At 49.0% G+C, this 16,896-nt stretch overlaps 1 protein-coding gene across 2 annotated transcripts; it reads left to right on the forward strand.

Moving 5' to 3' along the window:
• Nucleotides 1–440: 440 nt before the first annotated feature.
• LOC123346304 (C-type lectin domain family 2 member D-like) lies at nucleotides 441–10,209 on the forward strand. 2 transcript variants are annotated; one of them, XM_044983641.1, is made up of 5 exons: nucleotides 441–653; nucleotides 4,015–4,146; nucleotides 8,162–8,343; nucleotides 9,027–9,130; nucleotides 9,712–10,209. In XM_044983641.1, exons 1-5 carry the CDS (start codon nucleotides 494–496, stop codon nucleotides 9,839–9,841), a joined length of 708 nt encoding a protein of 235 aa, XP_044839576.1. In that variant the 5' UTR covers nucleotides 441–493; the 3' UTR covers nucleotides 9,842–10,209. The 2 variants fall into 2 exon arrangements, with proteins under 2 accessions (XP_044839576.1, XP_044839578.1); XM_044983643.1 differs by having other exon boundaries at nucleotides 4,030–4,146.
• The last annotated feature ends 6,687 nt before the right edge of the window (nucleotides 10,210–16,896 follow it).

Consider the following 16,896-nt stretch of genomic DNA (forward strand, 5'->3'; position numbering starts at 1 on the left):
AACCACTGATTTTTTTTATCCAACCAAGGGGGTGGGGAAGCCTGTGTCCCTTAGAGTCCTTCCAAGGTGCTGTGTCTGTGCCCATCCCAAAGCTGCATCTCAAACTCACCCCCCTCCAGCTTCCCAGAGTTGCCAGTGCAGGGGGAGGCACTACGCACAGCTCTGCATTGTGTACCAGGGCACACCAGACAGAAAAGGCGTGTGCACATCCCTGCCTGCACCCCACATCCAGTGTTCTCCCTCTCCTGCCCAGCTCCGAATTGAGGAGTGAGAGGAAATGGGGAATCTTCAATGAGGGGCCTGATGGCACAGGAGGGGGTTGGTTACTGCACTAGTCTTAGCTCTGGGCTTTTGTTCTGATGAATGGGGGATGGGACACCACAAACAAACCCACTGACCCTTATGCTGTCCTGACTGTGTCATTGCAGATTCCAGGTCAGCTGGGAGAGGAGCCAAAGCCGGGGACACTGCACTGGCTGGAGCTGACTCTGCCATGGCTGCTAGAGCCATTTCTTGCAACTGGCTCCAAGCTGATCAGAGTCCAGCACCCACCGCTGCCTCCCTGAGAAGAGAGATGGGGAACTGGGTGGAAGCAGATCCCCCTGGACAGCCTCTTAACAGCTCCATAGACTTGAAGAGTGGAGAAGAACCAGGTAACGGAGCTTCCCTGCCTAGGAACAGGCTGGAGGGAGGAGATGCCTTTCAGGGGTGGGTGTAGCTGTCTTTCCTCCTCCTCATTCCCCCACCCCTGCCCCATGCAGCAGAGGCTGTATTGCTTCAATGGACTCGGACTGTGCAGCACATGCTCTCTTGTGTGGCAGTTGCACGTATGGTATTTAGGACTGTACGTGTTCTATCCCCTTGAAAACGTTTGGCTCACGTCTCCCTGGGTCGCTCCTGTCACTGCTCTTTCCTTTTGGTTGTTTGTCCTTCCAGTGTGTGAGCTGAGGTGTTTGCATTCATAACCCATGCAGAGCCCTGCCTTCGTGCATGGCCAGGAACAGGTGTAGCTACCAGTGGCCACAGCACATTCATTTGTGTTTTGCCAGTGAATGTATCATGCCCTCAGATGTGTCTCTGGGCACTAGGGAAGAGGATTTGCTAAGATTGAACTCCAGCAGAGGTTCCCTGGATTTACACTCCCGGGGACACAGGCGCTCTTCCAATGTTCCTGCCAACCTTTGGTTGTTAATTATGGCAACTCTGGATATTTCATGTTAACCATATAAATGCTCAATCCCTTTTTTAACTTTCCTAAATTCTTTTTATCAATTTCCTGTGACAGTGAGTTCCGCAGTCTAATTATACATTGGCTGGAAAAAATAGTTCCTTTCCCAACTCTTCAATCTAATTGAATATCCCTGTCACACGGTCTGCACAGGTTTTCACTCTATGCCTGGGCCCGGTGTTGGCTGGTTAAAATAGAGTCCCTACACCTTCTTCGGTGCTTCACCCTTGTGTCTTTATTTACAGTGCAACAGTGTTATCTCCCCTTCCCCCCCCCCCCAACAGCTATCCCCAGTCAGACCCTCCCAGGGTCTCCTGGCCCACGAGGCTCCTTTCCTTTGGTGAGGGGACAGAGATGTAACCCTCCCAGGCCAGCCTCCTGCCTGAGCTTTCCTCAGGGCTTTTAGAGCCCTCCTCAGCCCAGCTGTTGCTACTTAACTCAACTCATAGCAGTGAGCCAGCCCTCATCTAGGCCTGCAGCTGGGCTCTCTGCTGACTACCTGGCCTCCCTACCAGACATTAGGGCTTTAGCCAGCATTTTAGCAGGGCATTCCAGGGATTTACCCCTGCCCTGCCACAATCCCCTTGTGACGTTACTGACATAACCTGTGACCATATAGATCATTGTTGCAACCACTGTTATATATTTGCAGCCAATATTGTACAAAGGGTGTCATGTAAGGTGTCTATAGAAAGCATGATCATAACCAGCAAATCATAACCTATCTGTGTGTGTGTGTGTGTGTGTGTGTGTGAATTTTTGTAGCTGAAGTTATAAATATTGGCTACATACTTGTATATCAAGGTGTTTTGATTCTAAGAAGCCTCAGTAAAACATTTGGTCAGCTAACTCTTGAGAAGGGACTATTCTCAGTAAGTGCCCAATCAAGAAACACTTAAGAGACAGTGAACCTTGGGAGATGCCAATCCACATCTGGGCTTTCCTGAAACAGTTCAAACTAGCACGTAAACCAGGGCTAGGCAACCTATGGCATGTGTGCCGAAGGCAGCACGCGAGCTGATTTTCAGTGGCACTCACGCTGCCCGGGTCCTGGCCACCGGTCCAGGGGGCTCTGCATTTTAAATTAATTTTAAATGAAGCTTCTTAAACATTTAAAAACCCTTGTATACTTTACATGCAACAATAGTTTAGTTATATATTATAGACATATAGAAAGAGACTTTCTAAAAACGTTAAAATGTATTTCTGGCACGGGAAACCTTAAATTAGAGTGAATAAATGAAGACTTGGCACACCCCTTCCGAAAGGTTGCCAACCCCTGATGTAAACAATGGCTTCAGCCTACAAAGGAGTCGTGCATGGACATGTGACTTGCCCATGTGACTCCAGATGCCATCTTGCTGCTGGAATTTTCCACAGTAAGAACAAAGAGATGTCCTCCAAGGCAGAGAGTGTTAAAAGCCCTGGAAACTCCTCCATCTTGTCTTCCCTCCTGCTTCATACCTCTGGAGGGACTTTGTACAAACTGAAGCTCTGAACAAAGGACTGAATGACCCATCCCAGCTGTGGATGTACTCCAGAGACTTTATTTGAACCTGCAGTTTATTCCATCGCTGCTACAAGCCTGAACCAAGAACGTTGCCATTACTGTATGTAATTGATTCCATTTAACCAATTCTAGCTCTCATCTATATTTCTTTTATGAATAAACCTTTAGATTTTAGATGCTAAAGGATTGGTAACAGTGATTTGTGCGTAAGATCTGATTTGTATATTTACCTGGGTCTGGGGCTTGGTCCTTTGGGATCGGGAGAACCTTTTTTCTTTTACTGGGGTATTGGTTTTCATAATCATTTGTCCCCATAACGAGTGGCACTGGTGGTGATACTGGGAGACTGGAGTGTCTAAGGGAATTGCTTGTGTGACTTGTGGTTAGCCAGTGGGGTGAGACCAAAGTCCTTTCTGTTTGGCTGGTTTGGTTTGTGTTGGTGTGCAAAGGAACCTCAGCCTTGGGCTGTAACTGCCCTGCTCTGAGCAATTTGTCCTGAATTGAAACTCTCAGTTGGGTCCCACCAAAGGGTATCATTGTTACACCCCTTGCTCTTGTGTTACGAGACAGGGAGAGCAAAGGGAAAGTGATAACTACCCCTTTAAGGGACAGGCAGGAGGCTACATCTGCCTCAGATGTAATCAAGGCAGGCCTGTCCCATTAAGCATACTGCTGCCAATCCAGGGAAATTAAGGAGGGGTGCACCCACAGTACCACACCAGGCCACAAGGGGGCGTGCAGTGACTGTTCACAGCTTTATCACCAGAAGCTCCCAGTCTGCCTTCTGCCCCATCTGTTATTGCCTAGACTGTTTATCCTGTCCCCTCTCAATCACCTCCACCTATGGTGAACAATCCCAGGCTTTTCAAACTCTTGTCATGGATTTTCCAGGCCCCTGATCATCCTCTGAATCCCTCTGAATTCTGCAGGGTCCTTTCTGGGGATTAATTGAACTGGTGGTTTGGGGGGTGATGTTCTCCTTTGCAGTCTGAATGGGAGTTCGAGTTAATATTTGTGTCCAGAGCTGAGACAGAACCATTTAAGAGGTCAAAATAAATATCTGGTGTGTGTCAGATCAGAGCCTGATGGCAAACAATTCTAATTTGAGTCAGGATAGCTCAGTGGTTTGAGCATTGGCCTGCTAAACCCAGGGTTGTGAGTTCAGTCCTTGAGGGGGCCATTTAGGGAACTGGAACTTTAAAAAAAAAATTAGCAACGGGTTGAACTAGATGATCTCCTGAGATCCCTTCCAACCGTGATATTCTATGATTAACAGGTTTTGATCTTCCAGGTCATCCAGCTAATTCCAGCTCCAGGAAACCTGCAGTTTGGGATCGTCCAGCTGCCCTCAGAGCCATAATCGTGGTTACAATGGTCGTCATCATCGCTCTAGTAGTAGCTTTGATAGGTAAGTTCCCAACCCCCGATGATTCAGTCTCTGGGTGTGGAGCTTTCTTCCTTCGTGGCTCACAGCTCCACTTCATCTCTCCCCTGGCCTCTCTGCTTTAGCAGTCAGGTCAGACAGGAGCCTCTCTAGGCTCTTTCATTGCCCCCCACCCTCCTCCATTGTCGTACCTGAGAGTCTCACAGACACTAATGGATTTCTCCGCACACCCCTGTGAGGCAGGGACATGTCCTTGTCCTTGTTTTGTGGCAGGGGAGCCAAGGCACAGTGGCCTCATTCCACAAAGGGCACTAAAGGGCCGAAGTTCCTGTTTCAGGCACCCTGTGATCTGCCAATCGGCTGCCACTGAACCGGGGGGGCCCTGAGCTCACCTGGGGACGACACTTTTGCTGTGGAAGTTCCCTCAGCGCTTCATGTTCCGCCTCTGGGCGTGTGCTGCTGCTTGGCCCTTGGCACCCAGAGGCCTGTCGTACCCGTGGGGCGGGATCTGGCAGGTGTGCTTAGGCTGCCGGCCTCTGTGAAACAGCTGGGGGACAAGGAGACCCCCCCACCCTTAACCCTGCCCCAGTGGTAGGGCCCTTCCCTGGGATGCGAGACCCCAGTTCCAGTCCCCTCTGTCTGAGGGGAGACAGGATCTGAACAGGGGTCTCCCACCTCTCCAGGGAGTGCCCAGCCACTGAGCTGTGGGACAGTCTGATTGGGGCGGGGGGGGGGATCTCAATATTTCTTGCTGATGTTGTTCCACTTTGATTTAATTGAATAATTAAATATTAATTGGGCCAGAGAGTTAGAATCCCTCTGATCTAGTGCTTAGGGCGCCCACCTGAGCCGTGGGACCCCCTGTTCTCCAATCCCTGCTCACCAGGGAGAGGGGACTGAAGCAGGGTCTCACGTCGGGGTGAGAGCCCTGCCAGTGGGTTAATGGTGATCAGGGAGGTCATCTTCTCTCCCCACCCTTCCCCCAGCCAGTTTCACTGGGATTTAGGTGCCTGCTGCACTCGCTCTCACAAGAAGTGACTTAGGTACCTGACTCCAGGGCGGGGGGTCCCCGCTGCAGGTGGTTAGCAGGGCTGGGCCCCTCCCTGCAGCCAGGGCTGAGGGGCTGAACTGTGAGAGGGGCGGGGCAGAGGGCACAGGCCTTGTCACTGTCTCCTATTGGCTGGCTTGGGCAGCCCCTGTCTAGTGCACTGGCTGTTGTGAATCCCGTTCTTAGGCTCTGTCCCCCCCGCCCCCCATTCACTGCGTGGGGCACCCGGGCACCCAGCTCAGGCTCTGTGGGTCCCGTTGTTGTTCCAGGGGTTTCCTAGGCTAGTAAAAGTTCAGGGTTGTGATGCTGAACCTCAAACGCCTCCGTCCCTTTGTGGATCTGGCCTCAGGGACTTGCTCTGGGTCAGGCAGGGAGTCTAGCAGAGCTTGGAACTAAATCCAGATCTCCTCAGCCTTGTAGTTCGTCCAGGGCAGTGAACACAAGACAGTCGCTCTTTTCCTGATTCCAGCCCCCTCTGTTGCTCCCTTTTACACTCGGGGACTCTCTCTTCACACCCGTTTGGATGGATGGACTGACACGGATCCAGTGTCCGATCTTCACTGAGCAGCGTAACTTGTCTGCAGCTCAGGGCTCTGAGGTTCCGTGCCTGGCCTCATCTTCCAGCCTCCCGTCCCCCCAGTTGTCCCCACAGCAGGGCTGGCAGGGGCTACGGCATCGCGGGGACGAGCTTTATTCAGCTGTGGGGAGGTGCTGTGGGGGGGAGCCCCCATCACTGCAGGGTGTTGCTGAGCATTTAACCCCCGGGGTCAGGGATCTCCAAAGGGAAGGCTCCCCAGGGATGTTAAACTTGGCCAGTTGGTGCACACGTGATGTGCGATTACAGGCTATTTCCATTCAGTGTGAGTCTCATTCTAATGTGGAGCAAGGGGTGGGGCTGTGGGGTTATCAGTAGGGCGCTGGAGGATTTAGCAGCTGGATGAAGGGTCTGGGTGCTGCTTGCTGGGGTTATTATGTTGTACTTAAAGTCCTGCACAGGATCTTTTCAGGGGGAATAAGGCAAAATGCCACATTTATTAGTAATACATGTATTAATTAACACTGTCTAATATGCATATGATACATTAGACTCATATACCCAAGCACACTCCGTCTTAATGTTGTTACCAACTAGCTGCTCCCCTTAACTGCACTGGCCAGGTGAGTTAGATGGGGGAGGGGTGGAGCCGGGCTTCTGCCGATCCAGATCGATGCTCCGATGTTGACAAGATGAGACCTGGGGTCCTCTGCAAGACACCTCACGTTTATAGCAGCTTCCCTCTCATGCAAATCTGTACCAGCTTCGAAATCTGTGTCTGTGTCCATTGGTCCTTTTGTGCTGCTTCCCTCAGGGTGTTGTCCCAATGCTGCAAAGAGGGTGACGTCAAAAGAAGGTGCTGGCTTCTAACCCCGGAGGCCATCAGTATGTCTGCTTGTCTTTAATGAGCCCACTTGACAGGTTTTATTGTCCTTGGGTCTGGCTCCCAGCCCCTTTCCAAGGGCCTTCCACGCCTTCCTCATTCACATCTCATTCTTTCAACAGGGCAATTGATTAAGGGAGTTGGGGGAACCTTATTCTACTCCTAGAAAAAAGACATTTGTTCTGCTTAACTATCCTTCGGGGCTATAACATTATACCAAGGCTTAACACACAGTTTTTACATGAGGCTTTGATACAAAGTCTCCATATCAAAGGACTTGATACAAAGTTATATGAAAATAGCTGAATACACGGTTATATGAAGAGGCACAATGTGAAGTCATATGAATATTAGATTTTATCTACAATTAGAAGATGCTCTCACTGCCCCCACGTTCCCCTCCAGTGTAGTGTCAGGCTGCAGACTGTGTTCCTGGGGATCTGACGCTTTGATACGTGAGCTGGGTGAGGAGGGAAACCCGCTCAGAGAGGCTGTTGGATCTGACGGACCCTCGTCTTCAAGGTGTCCTTGTCTGGGACCCAGCAGGTCTGGCAGCTTCTCTGCTGCTGCCTGCTGGTGTTTTGGGGGCTCTGAACTTCTAACATTCTGCCTATTGTACCTGCTCCCATGGGATCAGTCACAGAAGTGACCCGCTCGGTGTTCACCCTGCGCTGCCTCCTGGACTGCGCTGCCCAGCTCCGTAGATGTGGCTGTGGAAGGTGTGAGCACATGACACTGCCCTTAGCCTGTACGAGAATCCATGTGCTGGGCAGCAGGAGCGTGGGACCTGCTGCGGGGGCGGGGGAGGGAGAGTATCTGTGCAGGAACTGTGGCCCCTCCCCCACTCCTTTCCCCCCAGGGCTGGTGGAGTGTCTGGGGCTCCCCACAGCAGCCCAGGTTCCCTGGGTGGCTCTTACCACACCCCGGCTCTGGCTTCTGGCCTGGCCAGGTGTCGGGGCCTCAGAAGGGAAGAGGAGCAGGGGGTGGGGCCCCATGGTGGGGGGAGGGGAGCTAAGGCCCAGCTCAGCCCCCTGCCAGGAAGAGGCTGGTGCTGCTAGCAGGGGCTGCGCTTCATGGCGGGGGAGCTAATCCCCGTCTCAGCTCTCCAGCCATGAAGCGCAGCCCCTGCCGCCGCCAGCACCGTGCCTGCCCGAGGCTCTACGCCCAGGTTAACAAGTGGGCAGGCCTGGCCCTCCCACGTTAAAACATGGGGGAGGGGCATGTCCCCCCCCTTACCACCCCAGTTCCAGTGCCCCTGTCAGAGACACTCCTCCCTTGCTCTCACCTTCCCCATTCCCTTGGCTGCACACTCTGTACATCCCCAGCCCGATGGGGGCTGTGGCCTGGTTGGCCTCTGGCACTGCCGCAGTGTGTGTGTCATAACAAACTCCAGCCACGCTGCGTGTCGGGTTGCTGGGCCGTGGCCTCTGGTGCAGCTGCTGCTGGCCACTCTCAGACTGGCCCGTCTCTCCCATCAGTCTGATCCCATCGGGCAGTTCCTGTTTCTGTCCCTGCTCGTTCTCCACAGAGATGAGATGGGACGAGCTCTCACCTTGTGTTTTGTGTTTTCTAGTGGTAACATCTAAGCAGCCTCCTCCATGCCCCCCTGCTGCCTCCTGGTGCCCGGACGGCTGGATCCGGATCCAAGGGAAATGTTACTATTTTTCTAAGGCTGAGGAGAACTGGACCTACAGCCAGAACTTCTGCTCGTCACACGGTGCCTCCCTGGCCGGGATTGAGAGTCTGCAGGAGCAGGTGAGAAGCCGGTTAGATGCTTTGTGCCAAGCCCAGCGATCGCTGGCACCACAGACAGGGCTGGAGTCAGGCTGGGCTCAGCCCCTGTAGGGCCGAGAGGAGCCCGGGTGCCTCCCAGGCTGGGCAGCCAGAGTCAGTGCGGTTCTGGCAGCTGAATCCTGGCTGGACCTGGGGCTCCAGCTTCCCCGACCCTGCATCTGCCAGAGACTCCTGCTGTGCAGGGCTGGGCCGGCTCAGTCAGCTCCAGGCCAGTGGGCTGCCTGGGGCTGGAGCAGGTGAGAACCTGCCCCCCCAGCTCAGCCCAGCCCCAGGGTTTCCTCATGGGTGGGGCGGGGGGAATCCAGCTGGAGGTGAGGTCTGTTTTATGCCTCTTCCCATCAGTTTACCTGCCCTGGTGGCAGGGGTCTGTCTGCCCTCCCCCTGCAGCTCCCTCTCCCTCCTGGCCCTGCTGTGCTCTGAGAAGGGGCTGCTGGGCGGACAGTGACCTTGCAGCTCAATCCCTGCTACACGCAATAGGTGCCACAGCCCCAAAAAAGAGGCCAGGGAGGGTGAAGAGTTAATACTTATCTGCCCCCTTCACCCAGTAACCATGGAAGAGGCCTCTAGAAATCCCCCACTGCCCAAGGTGGGGGAGCAGCAGAGTCAGGGTCTAACACAGCTGATGCTTTTATTGGGTTTCTAAGGGTTCCCTGCTCCCATACGAAGGCAAACTGGACCACTGGATCGGCCTCTGGAAGGATGCAGGCCAGGTCTGGAAATGGGCCGACGGGACCGAGTTTGACCATTGGTGAGTTTATTCCCGCCCCACCCCCCACCCCTGCATTGATCAGAGGCTCTGGAAATGCCCCACTAATTGCTTTAACATCCCTTCTTGCCCAAGTGGGGCCTTGTGCTGGTGCAGGAAGTGGGATCCTGAGGGGCTGTGAGCAGGGCCGGCTCCAGACCCCAGCGCGCCAAGCAGGTGCGTGGGGCGGCATTTTGCCGGCAGGGCGGCATTTGGCTCCGGCTGACCTTCCGCAGACATGACTGCGGAGGGTCCCCTCTTCCTGCGGGCTCCAGTTGAGCTCCTGCAGGCATGACTGCTGCGGGTCCGCTGGTCCTGCGGCTCGGACGGAGCTCCCGTAGGCATGCCTGCGGATGCTCCACCGGAGCCGCGGGGCCACGGGACAGTCCGCAGGCACTTCTGCCCCGGCCGCGGGACCGGGGAAGGGCAACGCGAGCGGCACGGTGCGCCGCCCTGCTTGGGGCGGCGGATTTTCTAGAGCCGCCCCTGGCTGTGAGTGCAGATCCCCTCCCTGACTTGGGGTGTCTCCCCTGGTCTGTGCCTGGCACACACTGACTCTAGCTCCAATTGCTTCTGGGTTACAGGTTTGAAATACATGGAGGAGCAGACTGTGCGCAGCTGGACGAAGATTTCACTGTTGTCACATCAAGCTGCAGCACACCAAGAAAATGGATCTGCAGTAAACCTGATACCCCTGTGGGAGGGGATTCGTGAACAAGGGAATTGGAGACCAGCTGTGGCAAAGCCTGGTTCTAGTCCCCTCCATGGCCCCTCCATGCTGCAGCCTGGTTCCTTTGTTTCTTAGTCAGTCTGTCTCCAGAATTTTATCTAGTCCTAGTCATCAATTACCCTAATGCTGCCGTTTGTGACCCTTCTCTCGGGGAGACTGGTGCAGTTTCAGGGTAACTGGATCTCTATCCCACCTCCATTAGGTCAGGTCTCGAGTCTCCAGCCCGAACCCCGGTGCCCTTTACCTTGGGGTTCTGCCCCCAGCAGTATCCCCACACTCTGATCTCCCCTCCCAGGGGAACCCCCAACCCTCTACACCCACCTTGCCTCAGTGGCTACTGCCAGTCATCATCTAGCCCCCCCCCCCCCCCCCCCGTCACTGGGGCAGACGCAGTCTGTAATGGCCAATCATTGGCAAGGGGGTAGGTCCAGCTGCCTCTGCCTATTCCCAGGCTGCACCTCTGCGGCCCCAGTACCTCTCTTCAGCCTTTAACAAGGCCTCAGCCGGGGGAGTTACCAGGCTAGTGCTCCCCAGCTCCTGTTGCCTCTGCTCTGCTCACTCCAGTACTAGAGTGAAACTGACTTAGCTCCTGGCTCACAGGGCCCTTGTATAGGGCAAGCTGTGGCCTGATGGGGCATGGCCCCAGCTGTGGCTGCTTCCCCAGTCAGTGTAGCTTTTTCCACCGGAGCGGGATAACAGCCCTGCTACAGGCAGTGGTTCCCGAACTTTAACAACCCGTGAACCCTTTTCATGAAAATTATCAAATCTCGTGAACCCCCTCTAAAAATAAATATTTCCAGGGATTTTCTCCCTTACCTGAGCACAATAGAAGTAGTGATCTTGGAAATAATTTGGATTTTGTATGACATGCTTATTACACACTATTTATTAGTGCATTACTATTTATCGTTACATTATTTATTTTATTACATTATGAAAATGGCAACACTCTTCCAAGATTTCACTTTTGTAGCTCATATCACTTTGATTAAACCTCCTACATGTTTAATCGAGGAGCATCAGATGTGAAACAGCAGGAAGGTATTTAAGAAGCCAGCTCAAATACAGAATTCCTCCCACAAGCATTTGGGTCTTGAGCAGTCCAGGCAGACAATGCAGACTACAACAAAGCTTAAACTTGTTCTTCATGCTAATTTAAAAAACAACACTAGTGAGGTGTGCAATTATATTGGTTTTAGTGCACTGATCTAGTAGCAAGTGACACTTCCAGGCCCTCCCTATGGGGTTGGGGTCCCCCCCCCAACCCTGCATGGAGAGGAAGTCCTGTTTGAATCAAAATGAAGGTCATGAATCTGTTTACTCAGCCTTTGTGTGTCCTAAGTTCTGTCTCAGTCTCTGGAAACCCCCCTGTGAGCCAGTGTGTGGGAACCAAACGTTCCAGGGTGCGATCCCAGCCAGGGAGAGGCTGGGTCACCGCTTGCCCTGCAGCCTGGGGTGCCTCACAGTCCTGTGCAGAAGCTCCCAATCTGGGCCAACCAGCCTGCAGGCCACGTCCTGAGTGTCTGTGCCTGGCCACAACCCTGGTCCAGCAGCCTGTCACCCGTGCCATAGTGGGCCCACCAGCCTTGGTCACTACTTGCAGGGTGACCCCAACACACTCCTGTTAGGATATAGCTATTCAGGCCTGTCTGCAAAGGCCTATACTGTAAGAATTTAGGTTTATTCTTATCACTTAGCTAGTTATAAAAGAGAGAATCAAAAATCACTGTCTGTCTGTGTAATGGCCTTCTCTTACTGTGGCAGTGTGAGGCCTGGTTCTTCAGCTAAGCAGCCATAAGCTGGGAAGCAAATGGTCACATCCTCACATTCCAAACTAGTCATATTGAAATAAGGCAATCTGGGGCTGTTAGGAAGGTGATTCGATCTATCACCTCCAGAGAAAGGGAAGAGCCTAAAACATGTAAAAGGAAACTGAGTTTGAGAGCATCCTGTCTGGCAAGAACTCACTTATCAATAGACACAGCTGGAGAACCCTTATGTCTGTATAGATGTAGTTGTGAAATCCTCACTTCTGTATTGTTTTGTATGTTTATTTGCATGGTCTCTGTCTGGTTCTGTGATTGTTTCTGTCCGCTGTATAATTAATTTTGCTGGGTGTAAACTAATTAAAGTGGTGAGATATAATTGGTTAGCTAATCATGTTACAATACGTTAGCATTGGTTAGGTAAATTTTAATAGAATGATTGGTTAAGGTATAGCTGAGAATATTACTATATGAATTAGGGGCAAACAGGAAGTAAGTTGGGATTTGAAAATAAGGAAAAAGGAACTTGGATTTAAGCTGCTGGAAGTTCACTACAATAAACATTGAATTGTTTGCACCTTCGGACTTGGAGATATTGTTGCTCTCTGTCCATGCGAGAAGGACCAGGGAGGTGGGAGAGTGAAGGAATAAGCTCTCTAACAACTTCCAGTCCCAGACTTCCCCCCCAAAACATGTTCTGCACTAACCAGCCCTCTCCTGGACAGTCCAGATCTACTCAGCCCATTGCCCCTCTAAGGGGAACAACATACACAATCTGCTACCTTAAATGGAGTTACCCAAACCAGTCACAGCACTGGATTAGTTGTAATTAAAGACTAAAACACGTTTATTTAACTACAAAGAGAGATTTTTAAGTGAGTACAAGTAATGAGGCATAAAGTCAGGAACGGCTGCAAGAGCAATAAAGATAAAACACTTTCTACACTAAACAACTTAGACTCGGCACAAGGTGACGTCCCTCACCACAGGTTCACAGTGACGTTGCTGACCAAACTCTCAAGCCAGGATCTGCTCCCAAAGTCCAACAGCTTTTTCTTTTGTCATCTTAGGTGAAAAGAGAGAGCTGGGTAGGGAGAGGGAACATGGGGTGTTTTGCCCCTCACTTTTATAGTCCAGTCACTGTTTGAGATGCAGTTTCCTGAAGGACACCCCCTGTGAAAGTAGAATGAATTATATTGTAAAAATAAGAATGGATTAAAGAAATGTTGTATGTACCTTTAAGCAGAAATAAGAAATGTTGAAATACAGGTGCCAGGAAAAGAAACATTAGGCATAAACAATGGTGCTAATGGCGAAACATTAACAGAAGATGGGTAATAGTTAGTAAGGAAATAAGATATGCATGCCTAGCCCAGGTAAACTTATCTGATTCTGCTTCCTTTGTTATCTTGTTAAGTTCTCATCCTTTTATCTGTATAAATAAGATAGTTTGTGTCTTGCATGGTGCTCACATTATCAAGGTGTTATTAGCAGAGCGCTGTACTAATAAACAGAGTGGTCTGACAAACTGTGAGTCCTGAGTCTAACTTTGACAATTTGGAGGTTCCACCGAGATGGCAACCGTCTTCACTGGGGCTGTGTGATTCCTGACTGTTTTTGTAGGACGACCGTGGAAGCCGGCACCTGGGCATTTGGCCCGAGCGGTCCTCCACCAGAACGGAAAGGTGCACGACCACAGTGAAGTCTACGCCATTGAACCTGTTGGTTCCCACTCTGTTCTGGTAGGGATCCGGGGATCTGACATCAGGAATCTGGTCAGGTAATTATTTCTGTGTTTTGTCTGGACTGAGGACTGTCCTGTCTCTGTGTCTATCCGTCTTCCTGTGGAGTGTTTGAGTCTGGGTGCCATCTCTGTCCGGGGATCGGCCGACCAAGGGGTTCCTGTCCCTGCGGTCTGAGTGAGTGGTATCTGCACAATCGCAGCCGCACCACACTTTGGGTAAAAGCCCTGGTGTGAAAGCAAGGGCAATTGAGGCAGTAGCCTGTGGGCTCCTAACCCAAATTTCCTTCTTGTGCGATTGGTGTGTGAAGTCCTCCTGTATGGGTAACCAGACGTCTAAGTCAGGACAGTTCCCTAAACGAACGCCGCCTCATTTTATGTATTTAGGATGGGTCCGGACTCCTGTAAATTTCTGGAAAAATGGTCTAGGCTAACTCAGGGGGATCCCAAAACTCAGTGGCCACTGTTAAAATCTTGGAACAAAGACCGAGTGGATGTCTTAAAGGACAAACTCGGCCAACCTAAAACTAAATTGGCTAAAGAAGAGGTTAATTGTTTCATTCAGTGGTGGGAAGAGGCAAATCGTAGCTGGACAAAATCAAAAACTCGCCTCTCTCAAATATTCAAATAATAAGTTAAAAGCTTTATTAAAAGCCTCCTCTCCCACCACCAGACCGAGTGCTCCCCTTTACCCCGTTCTCAAAAACCCACCCCGGATCGATCCAGCCCCCTTAATACTCCCATCTCATTGTAAAAAGGACAAAAAGCCCCTTGTTCTGTTCTCCTTTGTTGTCTGCCTCAAAAACTGATTCTTTAGTGTTCCACTACCAATTCAGCAAAGAAGGTGGGCTCCTCAACTAGCCCCCACCCTTCCTGGTCCCTTTCCTTGAACATTTATTTCAAAATTGTGAAGTGACCACAGTATCACTCACAAACGGTTCATTATATATATAAAAAAAAAAAAGCAGGATCGGGCCCAGAAAAGCAGGCAAGCAACAGATAAAGAAACTGAAAAAGAGGTTGGAAGCCCTAAGGGCATAGTGTAAGGAGGAAGAAAAGCAGTAAGTGCAGGCATGAACCCCTGGAACAATACTTAAAATGGTGAAATCTGAGGTGATAAAGGTGTTATTTTGGGAGAAAAACAAGTGATTTAAGGAAAGAGAGTGAAAAGTTAACTCTACAAAGGCTGGAGGGAATTAAGCAGTTAAATTTTGTGAAAATGTGTATGTATCTATTTGTCTGTGAAAATATGTAAAGTTCTAAGAATCTAAACCAGCACATCTGGTTTGTAAAACTGTTTTGTAGGTGTAAGATAAATTAGTTTTGTTTTTGTTTTTAATGCCACAAAAAATTCATTTGACTCTTAATTCAAAGTTGCAAAACTGACAGACCTTTTTGCAAGACACAGGTAATTAGTGTTGTTTGGCTTTGGGATTTAGCATTTAACCCTTAAGGGGTAACTTGATTCTTTATAAAATTTAAAATGTTTTTTTAAATAAAAACCAAGTCATGGCTGCAATAGGGCAGTCAAAATCAGGAGAATAGGGAGAGATTCTGGAGTCTTTCTGTTTGGTTGGTTATTTTTTTTTTTTTGGTAACAATAGCAGATAAGAGCTGTAGTGAAAGAATAAAAAAATTTTTTAACAGTGCCCCTCTGAAGCAACAGCAGAGGTGAGGTGCATAAAACAAAAAGAAGCAATGTTAAAAACACTGAGCCTTAAAATGGCTCTGTGTAATCAGACTGTCACTTTTGATAAGGGTACATGAAAACTCTGTAAGAAAAAAGAAACAGTTACATCGTATGTAAAAATTGATACGGCTAATGTTTAAAAAAAAAAGTTGTAATATAGAAGGAATGTGCCTTTTCCCTAGGACATGTGCAGTGTATATTGTAAAAAGGGGTAAAAGAAATACAAATGAAATATGCTACTGAATTAAAATCCTATTAGGGCTCCAAAAAGAGCCGCAATAGACTGTGTTTTCTTTTTCAGATCTCTGTGTGTTTTGTAAGCAGGAGTTGAAAGTGGAAAGAAATCAAAACTCTGGTGGAAGTTGATTGTGTCCCTTTTAAGACAGAGTCTCTGAGCTCTGCTGATGGCTTTGAATCCAAAAGCCAAGCCTGTGTTGATGCAAATTACCTAACTGATAAAGGAAGGTGAAAACTGCCAGCACAAAAGAAATTGCCTAAATAAAAGACATGGTATAACAAGATCCCTTTAAGAGATTTGATGCTAAATGTTATTGTTAATATTAAACATTGAAATAAATTTAATGTTAGTAAGTACCCCTGTAACAACGTATAGTGTGTATGATTTTTGGAAAAATCCTTGAAGGTAATATGGTAATGATGCTTCTCAGCTATTACCTGTGAATAAACTTAAAACACACACACACGAAAATATGGGGGTAATTCCTCTGTTTTGCCTGCAATCAGCAAGGGTAGTTGTAAAAGAAAGGAATCTTTTAAGCAACAATCAATGCCACCCTGAAAGGGGTAGAAAAATGTTATTTTTGTCTTTCAGAAAAAGCCAATACCAGCTACAGAACAACCTATTACAAAAACAAATAAAAGTTAAAAAAAACATACTGCAATAGCTATGGAATGTACTAAAATGCAGATATTTAGAACATAAGATGTTTTGGGTAATATCAGAGAATATTAAGGTTTTAATACATCTGTTAAAGCAAAGAAAAAAATAGGTATTAAACAATCAATATAACTGGATGCAGTATGTCTCCAGTACGGTAAGACAAAATTTGTTAAGTGAAGAAATTGTTGTTAAAATTGCACACCAACAGGCTCTGGAAGCAAAGATATGGAAAGCTAGCCCACTCCACAGATTGCATCTGGGATCCTTCTGGCTACCTCAAACCTCAAGCCAGTGGGCTGGGAGGAAGGGAAACTATTGGACACTAGAGGTTGTACCAAGTGGACTCCTCAAAAGTGGGTATGCTTATCCATGCCTGTTGCTCCAAAGCCCTGTAGTAAAGACATCTCACTAGGATCCTGTATGTGGGATAAAATTAATAATTAGACCAAAGTATTGTATAACGGGCAATGTGTGTGTTAATTCTTGGAAAGAAGTGTTTTAAAAGGATAAAAGTGTTAGCAACCCACCAGTAGACAAATGTACATGTAATGTAAGTACTGTGTTTACCAATAATCACATTTACTATTTGCCACAACCAAAAAGTCTCAGCTTACTGTAAGCACTGATTTAGCTGAGTTCTCTATCAGTCGTGGCATTGAATGGCAAACAGTTACCAATTATCTGTTTAAAAAGGTAACATAGTTCCTAAAAACAAACAAACAAAACAATGTGGGAAACAGAACCATTCATATTATCTGGATGGTCTCCCACAACTACTGGCATACCAATGTTACTACCCCTAATTGTTTTTGGTTTTAAATTGTATGTGTTTAATTGAAATGTTTAAAATATGCTGGTGGATAAAACAAATGTATGCAAAGCCAGAGCCACAGGCCCAAATCACCTCCCAGTATTTTACTACATAAGAAGTGACACTGGTG

Source organism: Mauremys mutica, chromosome 12 (genome assembly GCF_020497125.1).
Source record: "Mauremys mutica isolate MM-2020 ecotype Southern chromosome 12, ASM2049712v1, whole genome shotgun sequence".
NCBI classification, from domain to species: domain Eukaryota; kingdom Metazoa; phylum Chordata; order Testudines; family Geoemydidae; genus Mauremys; species Mauremys mutica.